The 18,340-nt window shown below is 40.8% G+C and overlaps 1 protein-coding gene across 4 annotated transcripts in view; it reads right to left on the bottom strand.

Moving 5' to 3' along the window:
* The window catches only part of LOC143360353 (neural-cadherin), a 522,812-nt gene that overhangs the window by 164,289 nt on the left and 340,183 nt on the right, over nt 1-18,340 (bottom strand). The window contains exon 1 of one of the 4 annotated variants that reach the window (XM_076799102.1): nt 98-527. The exons of the other annotated variants lie outside the window; for them this stretch is intronic. Within the exon in view, the coding sequence (XP_076655217.1) occupies nt 98-149 (52 nt within the window). The 5' untranslated portion in view covers nt 150-527. Of the gene's footprint in view, nt 1-97; nt 528-18,340 lie in introns of those variants that run through there. 4 annotated transcript variants of the gene reach the window in all.

Below are 18,340 nucleotides of genomic sequence, written 5' to 3'. Positions count from 1 at the left end.
TGTTTCCGTCTAATCCTCCAACCTAAAACCGTGACACGTGACCGCGCAACAGAGAAGAGTAACAACGATATTGATACATCGCGCTGGTTCCACCTACCTAGGTAAGTGCTGTTGGTAATAACCCAGAAGAGTTTTAGCGGATCAACCATTAAACCACTTTGATCACATAAACAACTCACTGCAATGAGGAACGGTAGCTGTACGGTAACAGAATGACGCGCGGACTCGACCACAAAAGACCGTAAATCGTAAACGGTGAACCGTGAACCGCAAACCGTCAAGCGCGCCAAAGATCACTGGACTGCTGACGCGACACTGTAACGATTCTTCCACTGACAAGTGTCAAAATTTTCCAACGAAATCACTGGCACGTTCATCACCCACGATCACCGGTGCGAAATCAAAAGAACCATCCAGTACACTGCAACTATTCGCCGGAGAGAGACAGAAACGGAGAAAATAAAAAAAGGCGACAGACAGAAGGTCAGAGAAACAATAGAATCGCACGTGTGAATGGTTCCGACACTCTGCAGGGTCCCTCGAAGAAAGTTCGCGTAGTCTTTGTTACATCGTTCACTGTACGGCAGTGTGTCACCGGGCCGCGGTAACCGAGCGTGTATTTCGCCGCTTATTCCGCGGTCGGTTCCTATATCGCACGATGTTGTCTCGCCGCGGGCCGGTACTGACGAATCCGTGCGTCCTGCACGGCGCCTGTCATCGACATGTTTTTATCGCGGTATATTTTGTGCGGCGAACGAACGAACGAACGAGCAAGTCAGTGTGCGCGCCAGTGAATGTCCAAACCGAGAGAAAGTGGAAAGAGCAAGGCAAGGGATGAAGGGGGATGAGGGTGGGGGTGGACGCGGCGGCGGCGGCGGCAGAGTCGTTGAGCGTCGGCGTCGACGGCGGCGTCGGCGTCGGAGCCGACGGCAGTAGGATCGTCGGCGCGAGGTAAGCCCGATGTGTGGACCGCTGGCACTAGCACTAGCACTGACACAGGCTCTGGGCACGGGTACGGGCACGGGTACGAGTACGGGTGCGGGTACGGGTACGGAACGAGTCACGAGGGTACAGTATGTACGCGGCACGACCAGGCCAACGGGTATACTGAAGTCGTAGCTCGAGCCCAGATTTGCGCAGCCGCGGCAAATCAGTCGGGGGCGCACAATCCACCCTCTAAGTCAATATACTGTGTCGTCCCGTACATCCGAATTCGTTGGAATACGCCGTCTACGGAGCCTGTGCCACGGTTATGCCTACTAACACGACACCCAGTAGTACAGCATCGTGTCGATGAACGTTGTCCGACCGCACGCTTTTCATCCGCCTGTCACCCTATTGAAAGTCGGTGTTCGACTCGCAACATTGAAATTCTCGGATTTTTCAACTCGTGGCCACGCGGATTTGTTTGTCTTCCGGCGACATTCCGATTCAGTCGGCCGATTCGCGATTGTTAACAGGGTTCGGTTTCGTGCGGATCTTCAAATGTACAAGCTTCCACTTGCATGGTCTGTGGAGCGCTTGCGGTAACTTATTAAGTATGTCAAAATTGGTTTCAGAATGTGTGCGAATGTATCGATAATTATGTTATTCACACTAGTACGCGCGCAACGAGTGTGACTGGTGCAAAAAGTATCCAATTTTGGATGATTAATTGATAACGCGGGAGATTTTTCCGTAGAATTTTGGCAATTTTTTATTACAAATTTTTTATTATAAATTGAAAGTGTTTGTCAAAACTCTCGTTTCTGTTGACAGTTTCCGTCGTTATATACCAGGTATCCCCATTTTAGTGATTTGTTATAATATATTGGAAACAACAGAAATATTTTACTGGTTTTTGCTAGAAGTGCATAGAATAAATAAGTGATTTAGTGCATAGAATAAATAGTGTAATTGCAAAGGTATAAATGGGATAATAAAATGACCAAAATAGATAATTGTGCTTTGTCAATCATGATTGACGGGAATCTATTATCGTACATATGTATGTGCATATATTACCTGGAGATTAACGATTGTGTATTGATACGCGGGTAAATCATATAAATAGTGAATTAATATATTCTATAGGTATACACATACTGTATTTTATACATATAGGTATCGTATAATTCTCATATGATATTACAACTTTCAAAGAAGTGAGAATATCGAGAATTGTCAAGGAAAAGTTAAAAGTGAATTGTTGAACATTTCCAATGAAAGGATATAGCCAGATAAGATGTCAAAAGTGCCCTTAAATCAAATTGATTTTTGGTCACACAATTCGATAGGGCTCCCAAAGAAAACCCTGTGTGACAAGTTTTAAGTCGGTACCCTTACCACCCTTACAGGGTGTGCAAGGTTTAATGAATTATGCTCTATTTCTTCTGTTCTGCTCAACAAAAAATTACGAAAAAATTTATGAACATTCTACCGAATAGCACACGTGACAGAGAATTATTTCCGAATTTTTGGTTGCAAAATCGATTTTTAAAAAAGTCCGGAAGCATAAAATTAACGATTTTATATTGAAGTTTTTAGGGTACCACGTTCATATTATTTTGATAGTTGTGTCTCTTCATGATTATTAATGTAGTTTTCCAGATTTTAAAAATGATGCGAACATGTTTCAAAAAATTGAAAATCTCAAAAAATTCGAAAAAATGCATATTTCGTATTGAAGTTTTGGAGATACCAGTTAGATATCATTGAAAAAATTGTTCTCAATTTTGTCAGAATTTTTTACAAATTGCATTGTCGTTAAAACGAATCAAATATTCCGATGTAAATCGGCCTAAATCCTTCGAGAAGATGGCCAGCACAATGTCGAAAAATTAACATGCTCCTAACGTTCCAAGTCTCAAGGACATCTTATTCTCGTTGGTGGATCGTTCCAGTTTCCGAACGGTAGAAAATTGTCGAACGGTATTATGGTCAGCATTGTTACCCGGCAGTACGTCGTATCGCTCCCCGATACGATTGAAAATCGATCGCAGGTCGTTGAGTAAACGTTGCGAAAAAAAGCCCCAAGAGTCTATCCATCCATCTTAAGCCATCGCGAAAGTCAACCATGCTTTACTCGATACTCCCATAGTGTTTATCTTCAATTCAATTTTAGTTAAAAACTGTAAAACCGACCGGTCTTTTCTCGACTGACGACCCACTTTTGTGCTAGAGAGTACCCTGGTGTGTACGTAAACAACGCTATATTGTCGGGCCATGGCGTGGAAGCTGACAACAGGGACAGAGACAACGCTGACAGGCAAGACGTCCCTATAGTCGGATGTCCCGTTACGTGGTCCGAGAACAATTTCATACACGACCACGACCACGATCTACCGGAGCCGAGACACAGGGAATGGTTCTAGACAGTGCCCGGTGATTATCACATAAATCGCAGTGAAATGGATTGACTGGCGTATTTCCTGCGCTCAGATTATGTCGAGTGTTGTTTCGCATTCTACGCCGTGTCGCGTCGTCGCACCGGTCCAACAGGAGATTGACCGGTCTCGATATGTGTATGCACATAGAATATTCTTCGCCGACAAAATTTCAACGCTAGAATAGAGCAGAATTAATTGCGTTCAAACAGAGTTAAATGATTTTCAGGTTAAACGTAAATAATTACGTTTCGTCTTAGTTCTGCTTATTATAACACTACAAGGACTGACATAAGTTTCCAAGTGAATTAAGGGCCCGGGATAGTCACGTGACTTTTTCAGAGTCAGCAGGTCGGTAACTTGTATAATTACCGATTACAGCCTTCAGCTACTGGTTTAAGATCCGTCTTGGTCTTGATCCGACGGGTCTTAAGTTTGTGACTAAACTTGCGAAGAAATAAGTAAATAGCGACAGTGGCGCTAATAGTGAAAAATGTCGGAACCGCGAGGTGCAAGTCAGACGCCTCGTGACAGACAGTATGCCGCCGAATATTACAAATTACTCCACGATAACGTACAAATAAACTTTTAGGAAGCCAAATTGACCAATTCTGAATTGCTCATTGCGATATTGAAGTGTCAGTTTGAGCCCTCGTGAAATCTTCAATTTTCGTATACGTATATGGGTTTCTTCTATGGGTGTGTGATAGCACAGAGTCATCAAGGCGGCAAGGCGGGCTAAGGGTAGTCACGTGACTTTTTCAGAGTCAGCAGGTCGGTAACTGATGTATAATTTTCATTCACAGCCTTCAGACACATACTTGTCACATTTTTTGCTCTGTATTATCGATATTATGAATTCTGACGCCAAAAACGTGCTTCAAGTTTTTGGCTTTATTTCGCAGAGAATCAAGACAAAATATAGCTCAATTTGTAGCTGGAGATATTTTCTAACGCGCGCTACTCTCGATTTTATCCAGAAAACTCATCCAATGGCATAAAAATGCTTGGATTCAACGGCATGCACATCGTTAATTTTTGGCCTACGCTTATATTACCAAATATCTGCGTAATCTCGTCAGCTCACGACCAGCGCGCGCTAGATTGAACCTTCCTCTTTCGAATGAGCCCTTTCCCAGCAAAAAATATTCTCATATAAGGATGGAAACTTGAGGCACGTAAAACCATTTTTCGCTTATTTTTGTCGGTAACCTGGTCACTCTACCTTATCGTGAATCTACGGAAGCAATATACTCTTGCCTCTTAAAGTAGTAAAACTTCGTATAAGTACTAAGAACACGCATGCGCGTTACAGTTAAGTTGTACAATTAAATACAACACAGCAGTGCTTAAATAACAAACTATTCGAAATTTTTAATTCTCAACTATTGTAGATATATTTCAAAGACGAACCATTGGAAACTCAATCTTTGTATGTGGCACTTGTACGCACGGTTGCAAAGAAGCGTAATCCGTTCAGGATTAAAGAATTTAGTAACATTTTATTAAAAATGTTAACTTTCTCCTATCGATATTTATTGTACGTGTATATCGACTAAATACTCGTTGACCTCAAAAATAAAGTAGTTAATAAGACGTAATCAAATTTTTAATAGCATCAAATGTTTAAAGTTAGATATTACTTTTGCATTTAGGTTTCCTAACGGACCTACTGACTATTCTTCATCTGTTTTTTTTTTAAATTAAAAATGTCCATTTGTTGTTTAAAATATTACCTTCCACAATTCTGAAAATTTACGTTAACAATATATGACATTATAATAATATAATATTTATCATAATTTACAAGGAACATCTTTTAAGTATGAATTAAGTATTCCATTTTTACAAACCGAAATATTTTCGACGCGTTGTTTTTGTAGCTATAATTACACAGGAACCATTTTGGACATAATCCTGCTACGTAAACCATTATTGTTTGAACACGCTGTAAATCGCGTTGATTTAAAGTACTAAGAAACTGTTTATAACGAGATGCTTAAATTATGATTTCAAAATATTACGCTTACATAGGATTTTGACTAACAATAAGTCCCCCACTTCCTGCCTGCATTTAGGTGAAAGTTGAGGTAGTATTGTACCATTTCAAAACTGTACAGTGAGATTTATATCAGAAAAAGTACATGGTGAAAGCAAATCGTGTTTGTCTTTTCTTCCATTCTTTATTTGTACGCCTTGTTTTTTAGTTTCTTCTTAGCACTTCTTTTTCTTTTTGTAACCGACGCGACGCGCGACGGCTTGAATATAGCGAAGCAACATCTTCTCTCATGGTCTGTGAACCGTAGAGGATACAAACTCAGTTATAGTGCTTTTATCTTCCTTTATAATGTTTCATGTCACTACATTTATATCAATAAATGCCTAAACTAATAATTGAATTAATCATAGAGTTCTGTACCATTTCTGCTAACCTGAGAACAAAAGTTTTTAAATTATCTCAAAACCGACGATAATATATAGACAACCGAAACCTAACCCAGACCACAGACTTAACAATCGTACACACTGTGCATGCAATGGATTTTTCTGTCTACGGTTCTGAATTACCGACTCTGTAGAAAATGTCCTCGTACGATTGCGAACTCTATTGAAATGAAACGGTCAGTTAGTGAACTACATATGTAAGGTTGCAACACAAACGGCGTGTCCGAGGAAGCTAGATTTTACAGCGTTGTCAGCTTTAAAAGTGCAATGTTGTCGCATTATATTCATACAAAATCATCGATGCTTGCATCAAAAGCTTTCGACTGGTTTCTTTCCTGCTTTCCGGAGCTATCGAAATTCGGAGGCATATTGCTTCTTAATTTAAAGTATAGAAGTTTCCATCGTAAATAATTTTATTATACGATCATCTAAATATTCATTGACTTGTTCACATATCTTTTTAATTTCTAAAATTTTTTATGCAAATATATAATTGCTAAATGTTTCGAAATATTTAATTTGTAAATTTTTTAATACATGCATATACAGGGTGAATCACGGAAAACACAACACTTGATTTTCTGTGTTGGTATAGAGGATAAACGAAAGTTTCAAAACTGAGATGAATCTGTTCAGAGGCAAAACGATGATATCAACAGATTTTGTGTTTAACTTTTTTTTACGTCATTTCAAGATCGTCGGTATTTTTTTAAATGGCACTATGTATTTTTAATCTCATTATGTAATGACTAATGCCGAGACAAGTTCAACGACCTAGGACACTGTGACCTTGAAATGATTTTGGACGTATAAATTAAAATTACAATAAAATGACATCAAATTTAAATGCGATTATTTGATTAACTGTTCAAAGTGGTGACGTTCAGCAGCTATACATGCATGAGAACATTTGCTAAGACTTTCAATTATACCTTGGATTGTTTCAGGTGAAATAGTTGCATAGGAGTGAATAATTTTTTCTCATATGATTTCAGGCGTTGTGGCTGGTTCTCTATAAACATCATTTTTTAATTTAACTCAGAAAAAATAATCAAGGGGAGCAAGATCTGGTGAGCGAGGTGGCCACAGAATTTCTCCTCCACATCTGATCCAACGATTTGAGAATTTATTATTTAAGAACTCTTTCGCAGCTCGTGAAGCGTGAGCTGGACTGTCACCGTACTGGAACCACATGCTGGTACGGATATCCAAGGAAACATCTTCTAAGAGAGCCGGCAATGAATTTTCTAGAAAGGTGACATATCTGGCTGCGTTTAATATACTGGACAGAAAGAAGGGTCCTATTATTTTATTGTCCGCTATTCCGCACCATACGTTGTTCGTCCATGGCTTATTAATTTCTCGTAACCAGAGCGGATTATTATTTCTCGAATAATGCATATTTTTTAAATTCATTTTTCCATGGTTTGAAAATGGAGCCTTGTTAGTGACTAATACTTTATGAAAAAATTGCCTATCCTCGGTCATTTTTCTTAGACCCCACTCAAAAAAATTCTGAAAAATGCTGAATTTGTCCATAAAATTTATTTCCGACACTACCAATGTCTTCATATTTTTTAATTAAATCTGAATAATTCGAAAGGGACGGACAGTTGCGTTCAGGAAATCGCGTCTCATACAGACGAACGGCTCCTCTAAGACACTGGTGACTTTCATTATACGCTGCAATGAAATCAATCTTTTCTTGTGTTGAATAACGCATATTGAAACATCTATCGATGAACTGACACTCATATAGTGACGCAATGAGTAGGCGACAGTGGCACGCAGTAAATGTTTCAAAGTTAAGTCTTGTTTTTATACATTTATGTAGACGGAGATTATCTTCCACCAGCCGCTCAGTTTCGTACGTATTATTAACAAATGTTAACATGACAACATATGTAATTAATTTTAATTTTAATAGGAAAGATATTATTTTCCGGTACGAAAATATTACGAAAAGTATAAACAATCGTAGCATGATAATGGTTGCAGTGTACATGTGTATCCGCACTCCCATATTCGTATATTAAAAATTACGCAAATTAGAATACGCCCTCGAAAGTCACAAATAAAGGTCGTTGATGAACTTCGAAGGAAACGTTTCAATACCGGCATAGTCCAACTTATTCAATTTGCGGCATGTTTAGACTTCTTTTCATCAGAAAACCATTTGCAATCGGTTAATAATGTTTCAGTGATAGAATTATAAATTGTAAGGAACATTTTATAATAATCGGTATAACATGATACGGGGTGTTAAAACGGTGTAACATGATACGGTGTCAGGTATATCGGTGTGACAATACCAATGCAATGTCAATATTTTCTTGTTTTTCATTATTTTTTCATGAAACTTTTACCAACACAATCGTGGCATTTTTCTGATAAAATTGAAACCAAATATTATATAATTTGGATCATATTTACTCGTTTAATTGACAGTTCTTTTGTCTTCAGCGGGACAGTGTATATGTTATTTTCTCTTCCCGGGGTCAATGACGACGAGAAGTCAAGCCAAAATATGTTATAATCGAAGAATATTGAAAACTATCAACATCATATTTTAAATACCGTTTCAGCAGCTTCATGAGTATCCATTAAATAAAAAATGCTAATTTAGTAATCCATATTTTAACTTACAATTGAAAAAAATTTTATAATATATAAAAAACTAATTAGCACGCCGTAATTAAATATATTGTTTCAAAATATAATCTATATTTGAATCTTGATTATTTAACCGTATCATTAACAATAATGTAAAATAAAATATAATATATGTAAGTATTTCCAAAAACAGTCAAATTAGACACCATATACTTTTAAAGATTTGTTTAAAAAAACTAACAATGCAAGAAACATATCGTGTACGGTTCCGAGAGGATGCATGCCGCGGCCCCCGTAGAATACCGTAGTTTTATTTTTACGGCGTAATTTCACGTTCTCCAGATGTCGTTGAAGGCCCTTTTCCGATTTTTGTCCGTCCTTCGACTAATCACGAAGAAGGCTAATCCTTGAGTTGCCGCACGCGAGGCGCTTGAGGATTCGAGCTGATGGCATTGGAAAAGTGGCCATAAGTCAATCCGTGCGACCCTCACACCGTGTACCGTCCGCGAGGTACTTGAGGGTTCCGGATTCGGACACAGCGGGCCTTATGGCCCACTACACGCGGCGGCCAAGGGGTCGTAAATCCTCTTCCGCACGACGCGAGGTACGCTCGGGTTTCGCTACAACCCCAATAACCGTGTCTCTGGTTTTCGTCAAACGGACGAAAACCAGAGACAGTAAACGCACGTTTTTCCAGCCCTTGGTCTTCGTCACCGGACCTCGGCCAAGGGGCAATAAATTAGCTGCTAGCCACTTGGCTAGCACGGCTTACGTGGGCCACTTAGGCCTTCGTCGCGCTGTTCCGGGGTCCCATAAATCGCATTTTGGGAACTTTTCCTTATTTGACTTGAGGTGGGACTTCCTCCTCCACCGGTGAGGGCCGTTCCAGAAGATCCTCCGCCCTCAAGTCAAATTAACGAATAGGGATGGTTCTTCCCCCGAAAACGGGCCCATGGCCACAAAATAGCGTCACCACCGAGGTGACGAAAAAGAACAGCGGACCTCGGGGCAGCAGATAGTCCTTAGATCTCTCCGAGACTATATCGATATTACGGCTTGACTAGACACTTACAACGTCTTTCAAGAAATTGTTAACGTTCTCGCGAACAGCACGTCTCGTGTCGGAGACAAGGCTATTTCAATTTCAACCGACACTTGTAAACACAACATCGTCCATTCGACTACTGGAATTAGTTGCCCAAAGATAAACTCCGCCGGCAACAGCTTGTATTTAATTGAATAAAGATATATTTATTTCCGCGATTAAATACGAAGATAGAGTTCTTTTCGAGAACCCAACACATGGTCCTTCGAACCGGATCCAGTGGCGTAATTGGAGTGAATAAAGTGTCGGTCAATGAACATATTCGCATACGAACTTTGTGAAGTTCAACATCTTTGGCAATACCGTGACCAGAGACGACTCCGTGGACGACAGCATCAGCAGTCAACCTCCGAAGCTCCAGAGACGTTCCTGCGCTAGCGTGACCAGGGACAACTCCGTGGACGACGACGTCAGCAGTCAACCTCCGAAACTCCAGAGACGTTCCTGCATTATCGTGACCAGGGACAACTCCGTGGACGACGACACCGGCGAAGGTAGGCTCGTTTAATTTTCGCGCCAATTAAATTTCCCATTTATCCTTTCGTTTCCCTGTCTCGAATTTCGTGGTAAAAATGGCACATATCGAGAAAGCCGACAAAGCCATTGAAAAACAAGTTCGTTCGATTAAACAGAATCGAAGTTATTTTAAAGCTCAAATCACCTCATTAGGTAAATTTGTCGAGTCATTCACAGAATCAAAAAGAGAACTTATTAAATTACAAGAACGCATAAATCGAATCCGATCTCTTTTTCTAAAATTTAACGACAACCAAGACGAACTGGGTATGTTAACCGAGGATTATGATGCCATAGAATCAGAACGTGAGGAAATAACGAATGCGTATGACGAAGTTCTTGCGGCAGCTCTCGAGCTCCAAGATTCGCTGTCAATCAAACCGAATGATGATAAAAATGTTAGTTTATCCGAACATAAAATAACCGCGAATAAAATTTCTGTAAACCTACCAAACATCAATTTGCCAAAATTTGACGGAAGAATAGAGAAATGGGTAACGTTCCGCGATGCATTTTTATCGATGATCGATTCAGACACAAGTCTGAGAAAGATACAAAAATTAACGTATCTCACTTTGTCGTTAACCGGGGAAGCCAAAGAATCGATAGAAGCGTTCACAATAAGCGAAGAAAATTACGACGTGGTATGGAACCACTTAACAGAAATATACAACAATAAACGCGTATTAGTTCTGCGACATGCGACGTTATTACGGGAAACCCCGTTCATGAAAAATGACTCTTCTGACGCGATTCGAGAATTAGTTCGGCATATGCAACTTCATATTCGATCGTTAGAAGCTTTAGGCAGAACATGGGAAGACATAGCTAATGATCTCTTAACTAGCATTGTCATTTCTCGGATGGGAGACGAAACGCGAAAGACGTGGGAGCATACGTTAATAGACACAGAAGTTCCGAAAGTAAACGACATATTCAAACACTTACATAATGCTTCCCACCAATCGCAGGATTATGCATCGATTGCATGTATGAATAAACCGCTCGTATATACGTCGTCTCGCCCTACGAGCTACAAACGTGAAAATCAGTACATTCGACAAACGCGATCGCGAAATTCACCTCCTCCGTCACCGAAATTTCAACGCCGGACCGCCTTTGCAACTCAGGCGCGAGTATGGCCCTGTTCTTTTTGCAAAAACGAAGGGCACCGTACGTATCAATGTCCTCATTTTCTAGACATGAATATAGAAAAGCGTATCGAAGCCGTGAGAAATGCGAAATTATGTTTGAACTGTCTGTTGCCCGGTCATTCGGTGGATAAATGCAGGTTGGGGACATGCCAATTTTGCAAATTAAAACACAATTCACGACTGCATAAAACCGCGCACGCACCTTTGGAAAAAATCAAATCTCGTTCGGATCCGCAATTAAACAATCAAGAATGACGCCAGACTAACCACATCGATATTCCGACCAAATTCGAAAATCATCAAACTTTAATAACAGACGGAGCTACTCACGGGTTGTTAACGACTGCAATCGTACGTGCATTTGACAACCAAGAACAACCTATCGAATGTCGCACTTTATTAGATACGTGTTCTAACGCGAACCTAATAACCGAAGAATTTGCAGCAAAATTAAATCTACCTACTAACATGCAAATGGTGAATATCGATGTGTTGAATGAACTTCAAACGGTTACGAGTCGGATTGTAAAGGTCAAGATTATGTCTCGATTAAATAAATTTTCTCGCACTCTCGATTTTTTTATCATACCGCGTATCGCAGGACACTTACCAGACCACCAAATAAATCGCAGTAAATTACGAATTCCTTCGAATATTATTCTTGCGGATCCTCATTTTCACAAGCCTTCCCCTGTAGATATGTTGATTGGAACAGGACCAACATTATCTAGTTTCAGTATCGGTCAACTGCAGATTCAATCGAAGGGAAAACCAGATTTGATTTTGCACAAAACCCAATTCGGATGGCTCATCGGGGGGAGCGCACCTACTGTTTCTATCGGAAAAACGCGAACATTCCTCAATACCGTTAATTTCGATCTTAGACAATTCTGGGAAATCGAAGAGGGACCACAACAATATCACTTGTCGGCAATTGAAAATGAAGTGGAATCCCATTTTATCCGTACCGTTGCACGCGAACAATCCGGGAGATACGTTGTCGCGCTTCCGTTCAACGAGAAGAAGCGAGACATCGGCGAATCCCGAACACAAGCATTAAACCGATTTATGTCTTTAGAACGCAGATTCGCTCGAAATCCCGATCTAAAGACAGAATATACCGCGATTATAAATGAGTACATCACGTTAGGTCATATGACACAGATAGACTCACCCGACAATTCTTTCGGTTTCTACTTACCGCACCACGCCGTCATCAAACCCACCAGCTCGACGACGAAATGTCGAGTTGTGTTCGATGCGTCGGCTAAATCGGATACCGGTATATCGTTAAATGATGCACTCGAAGTTGGTCCGACGATTCAAGACGATCTCTTCTCTTTATTATTGCGATTTCGAAGTCATGCATACGTGCTAACCGGGGATATTGAGAAGATGTATCGGCAATTTCTCGTGCGTCCCGAAGATCGTCCGTATCAACGGATTCTTTGGCGGAACGACAAAAACGAAATTTCTACATACGAGCTCAATACAGTCACTTTCGGTGTAGCTTCAGCCCCATACTTGGCAATACGGTGTTTACACCAATTAGCGAACGACGAATCGGACAATTATCCCGCAGCATCCGAGGTCATTAAAAGGGACATTTACGTTGATGATCTTTTGACCGGTGCTGCAACATTCCGCGAAGCCCGTAAATTACGTAACGATATTATTAATTTGTTGAAGAAAGGGGAACTTAACATTCGACAGTGGGTATCGAATGACCCAAATTTATTATCAGAACTATCGGAAGATCAGATTCATCCGAAGTATTTCGGCGATGAATCCGTCAAGACCCTCGGCGTGATCTGGAATCCACGTGACGATTCAATTAGATATACCGTATCTATTGACAACAGGCAAACGCATACTAAACGCATAATCCTTTCGTCTATTGCCAAAATATTTGACCCATTAGGTCTCCTTGGACCTGTAACAGTAAGCGCGAAAATACTTATGCAACGTTTATGGCAACTGCGACTAGATTGGGACGAATCCTTACCTGCAGATATCCAAACCGAGTGGTCGAATTATCAAGCGCAGTTAAGGTTGTTAAAAGATTTCACTTTTACACGGCATATTTCGCAACACGAAGTTAAACGAATTGAAATGCATGGCTTTTGTGACGCTAGTGAGCGCGCATACGGAGCCAATATCTATCTACGCACTATATCCATGTCTGGAAATATCGCAGTTCATTTGATTTGTGCCAAATCCCGCATAGCTCCGCTAAAAACCATTAGTTTAGCGCGATTAGAGTTATGTGGAGCTAAATTGCTTGCCGAACTGTATACCAATGTTAAACAAATAATCCGAAGGGAAATCCACTCTACCGTATTGTGGACGGATTCTACAATTGTTCTTCATTGGTTACAACGGTCTCCGAATACATTAAAAACCTTTGTCGCGAACCGGGTTGCCAATATTCAAGAAACGACAGATATTAAGACATGGCGACATATTCGATCGATCGATAATCCTGCCGATTTACTCTCACGCGGTTCTAACGTTAAAAATTTCATGGCAAACAGTCTCTGGCGTTATGGGCCACCGTGGCTGAAATTAGACGAAACATTTTGGCCAATTTCGCATTTCGAAATTCCAGAAGTTTTACCGGAAGTACGAAAACTTACGTGTTTAATCTCCACCACCGTACAACCTTTGGAAATTTTAAGTAAATATTCGTGTATCCGCCGATTAACCAGAGTCATCGCTTATTGTCTACGTTTCATATCGAGACCCCGAATCACCGGACATCTTTCTGTCGAAGAACTGCAACGCGCGAAAGAAAAAATTATCTCGCTAACTCAGCAGCAATCATTTGCTCAAGAATTGCAGGATTTAAAAACGAGTTCGCAATTAAATTCAAAAAGCAAGTTGCTACCGTTATCCCCATTTGTCGACGAAAGGGGCATTTTACGTGTTGGAGGTCGTTTACAAAATTCGAATTTACCGTTTAATCAAATGCATCCGATTCTTCTTCCGAAAAATAATCATATTACCGATCTCATTATTCGCGAATCTCATGTACAAGGTTATCATTCGGGTTTGACAGCTACTCTTTACCACGTTCGACAATTGTATTGGCCCATCGATGGGAAAAACATAACGCGAAAAATTATCCGCCAATGTATAAAATGTTTTCGATGTAATCCTCCGATGACTAATTATGTCATGGGGAATCTACCGGCCGCTAGAGTTTCGCGATCCCGACCATTTACGAATGTCGGAGTCGATTGTTGCGGTCCTTTTTATATAAAGGAACGACGATACCGCAACCGTAACCGTATTAAGATTTACGTTACTGTGTTTGTCTGCTTCGCGACAAAGGCCGTACATTTGGAAGTCGTCAGCGACATGAGCTCGGAAGCCTTTTTAGCCGCATTAAAACGTTTTATTGCGCGACGCGGCATTTGTCGGAACATTTATTCCGATAACGGAACAAATTTTGTCGGTGCGAAAAATGAGATGACGGATTTGCTTCGGACCTTAAGCGAAAATGAAGAAATCCGTCAATATATCTTAGAAAAAGAGATTACGTGGCACTTCACACCTCCGCTGTCTCCCCATTTCGGGGGATTGTGGGAGGCAGTGGTAAAGTCATTCAAACACCACCTACGTCGCGTTGTCGGCGACGAACTGTTTACGTATGAACAATTTGCGACTTTTACTACCGAAATCGAGGCAATCCTAAATTCACGTCCTTTGACACCCCTTTCTTCAGACCCTAACGACCTATCCGCCCTGACTCCCGGTCATTTTTTAATTGGTGGCGTAATGACGAGCATACCAGAAGTCGATTTTACCAAGACAGCTACCAATCGGCTTTCCACCTGGCAACATATTCAAAGGGTAAAACAGGACTTTTGGAGCCGGTGGTACAAGGAATATATCAACCACCTAAACGTACGAGCAAAATGGACAAAGGGTTCACATGACATCAAGGAAGGGACGATTGTCGTGTTAAAGGACGACAACTTGCCACCACTCCAATGGAACATCGGAAGGGTCATCGAGGTTCATCCAGGCAAGGATGACATAATACGCGCGGTAACTGTACGCACAACTCACGGCACGTACAAACGCAACACTCGACACCTCGCGCCTTTACCGATCGAGCCCGTGAAACCTTAATTTTCGAATTTTTAATATTTCGTTTGTATTTCGTTTATCATTTATGCATTTTAGTTTTAGACACATATTATTAGTATATTATACGCGTTTATGTTTCGTTCGTTTTACGTGTTTCTCGAATATTTCGTATTTTTACGTATCGTTTTGTATATCGGTTTTTCTTTATATTTAGTTTTTGATTTACGTTTATGTTATGTGATGTTCCTTTCGATTTATCGTAATTAACGACATTGCGCGATTTTTTGAACTACTTGTATAGTTCAACGGGGGGAGCATGTACGGTTCCGAGAGGATGCATGCCGCGGCCCCCGTAGAATACCGTAGTTTTATTTTTACGGCGTAATTTCACGTTCTCCAGATGTCGTTGAAGGCCCTTTTCCGATTTTTGTCCGTCCTTCGACTAATCACGAAGAAGGCTAATCCTTGAGTTGCCGCACGCGAGGCGCTTGAGGATTCGAGCTGATGGCATTGGAAAAGTGGCCATAAGTCAATCCGTGCGACCCTCACACCGTGTACCGTCCGCGAGGTACTTGAGGGTTCCGGATTCGGACACAGCGGGCCTTATGGCCCACTACACGCGGCGGCCAAGGGGTCGTAAATCCTCTTCCGCACGACGCGAGGTACGCTCGGGTTTCGCTACAACCCCAATAACCGTGTCTCTGGTTTTCGTCAAACGGACGAAAACCAGAGACAGTAAACGCACGTTTTTCCAGCCCTTGGTCTTCGTCACCGGACCTCGGCCAAGGGGCAATAAATTAGCTGCTAGCCACTTGGCTAGCACGGCTTACGTGGGCCACTTAGGCCTTCGTCGCGCTGTTCCGGGGTCCCATAAATCGCATTTTGGGAACTTTTCCTTATTTGACTTGAGGTGGGACTTCCTCCTCCACCGGTGAGGGCCGTTCCAGAAGATCCTCCGCCCTCAAGTCAAATTAACGAATAGGGATGGTTCTTCCCCCGAAAACGGGCCCATGGCCACAAAATAGCGTCACCACCGAGGTGACGAAAAAGAACAGCGGACCTCGGGGCAGCAGATAGTCCTTAGATCTCTCCGAGACTATATCGATATTACGGCTTGACTAGACACTTACAACGTCTTTCAAGAAATTGTTAACGTTCTCGCGAACAGCACGTCTCGTGTCGGAGACAAGGCTATTTCAATTTCAACCGACACTTGTAAACACAACATCGTCCATTCGACTACTGGAATTAGTTGCCCAAAGATAAACTCCGCCGGCAACAGCTTGTATTTAATTGAATAAAGATATATTTATTTCCGCGATTAAATACGAAGATGGAGTTCTTTTCGAGAACCCAACACATATCGTGTCCATTGAATAACTGCATAGAAATATCATACTGATATTATTACGTTAAAATTTTAACGTCGATGTAAAGTATTAGATAAATATAAAATGAAAAACTATTCAAATAAAATTATCCTAAATACATATTTTTTAATTTTTTAATTGATAAGAATAATCACACCCATAACAATAAAATGAATACAGGGTGGGGCAATAACTATGTCCAGTTTGCCGTTATTTGTAATAATGTGAAAAAATGTTATGTACAAAATTTACACGGTACAAAGGGGGCCTATTGTGACACAAACATTTCCTTTCCTTGTATACTGAACGATATCCAAACCGTACGCATCCTACGCACCGAACATTCCAAAGATTGTGCAAAAAATTGAAAGAAACAGGAAATTTGGGTACTCGTAAAAGCAGTCATCGTAAAAGAGCAACTGATGAAAGAAATGAAATTGGTGTTCTTGCAGTTGTAGCTCATAACCGGCAGATTAGTTCCTGATAGATTGAACGTGACTCGGCTATCAGTAGAAGGAGCGTGCTACGAATACTTGCACAGCATAAATTTCATCCATGCCATATTACTCTTTATCAAGAGTTACTCGGTACGGATTTTATGAATCGTGTCGCTTATTATCTGTTGGCTCTACACAAAATACAAATCAAATTTTTTTCTTCAATACTATTTACCGATGAAGCTAAGTTTACTAACCATGGAAATCTCAATTTGCATAATATGCATTATTGGAGTATCGATGATCGACACTGGTTACGACAAGTTGAGCATCAACGACAATGGTCAGTTAACGTGTGGTGTGGAATCGTTGGTGATCAAATAATCGGACCGCATTTTATCGATGGAAATCTTACTGGCGAACGATATGAACACTTTATACGAAGTCGATTGGGGACTTTATTAGAAAATGTACCACTAAACGTTCGCCAAATGATATGGTTAAAGCACGACGGGTGTCCACCACATTACGCTCGGAGAGTAAGAGATCTACTGAACGAACTTTGCCCAAATAAATGGATAGGACGTGGAGGATTAGTTTCTTGGCCAGCTCGCTCTCCAGATTTAACCCCATTAGATTTTTTTCTCTGGGGAGCATTGAAAAATGCTGTTTATCAAGAAGTGCCCGCTACACCAGAAAATATGAAACAACGGATAATTGCAGCATGTGCTAGAATAAGTTTAGTGACGATAAGACATGCACGTGATGCAGCGATACGAAGATTGCAACTTTGCATTAACCCAAACGGTCATGTCTTCGAGTTTCTCCTGTAATGTAAGAAAGTTTATTTTACTGCCACATTTGGCCTTGCGTAACCTTCAATGATAGCTCGCTGCAGTCGTCTCAACACCGGCCATCACATCACGCAAAAAAACATAGCATTCCATTTTAAAAAAATAGAGATGACCTTGAAATCTCCTCTATGCCACGCAGAAAAGTGTTCGTGTCAAGATATGGCCCCTCTACACCGTGTAAGTTTTGTACATAAAATTTTTTCATATTATTACAAATAACATGAATATTCAAAGTGGTCATAGTTATTGCCCCACCCTGTATATGTAAGGATACTTATGCTGGTGAATCTATTAATCTGTCTTACTGCAGTACTACACATCATCACTGTCTAATTACATCAATTCTACCGTTGAAATACACGTGCCATGTACAATTGTAATCTTTA

This window comes from Halictus rubicundus, chromosome 13 (genome assembly GCF_050948215.1).
Source record: "Halictus rubicundus isolate RS-2024b chromosome 13, iyHalRubi1_principal, whole genome shotgun sequence".
In the NCBI taxonomy this organism is placed as follows: Eukaryota; Metazoa; Arthropoda; class Insecta; order Hymenoptera; family Halictidae; genus Halictus; species Halictus rubicundus.
This window is presented reverse-complemented; position numbering and strand designations above follow the sequence as displayed.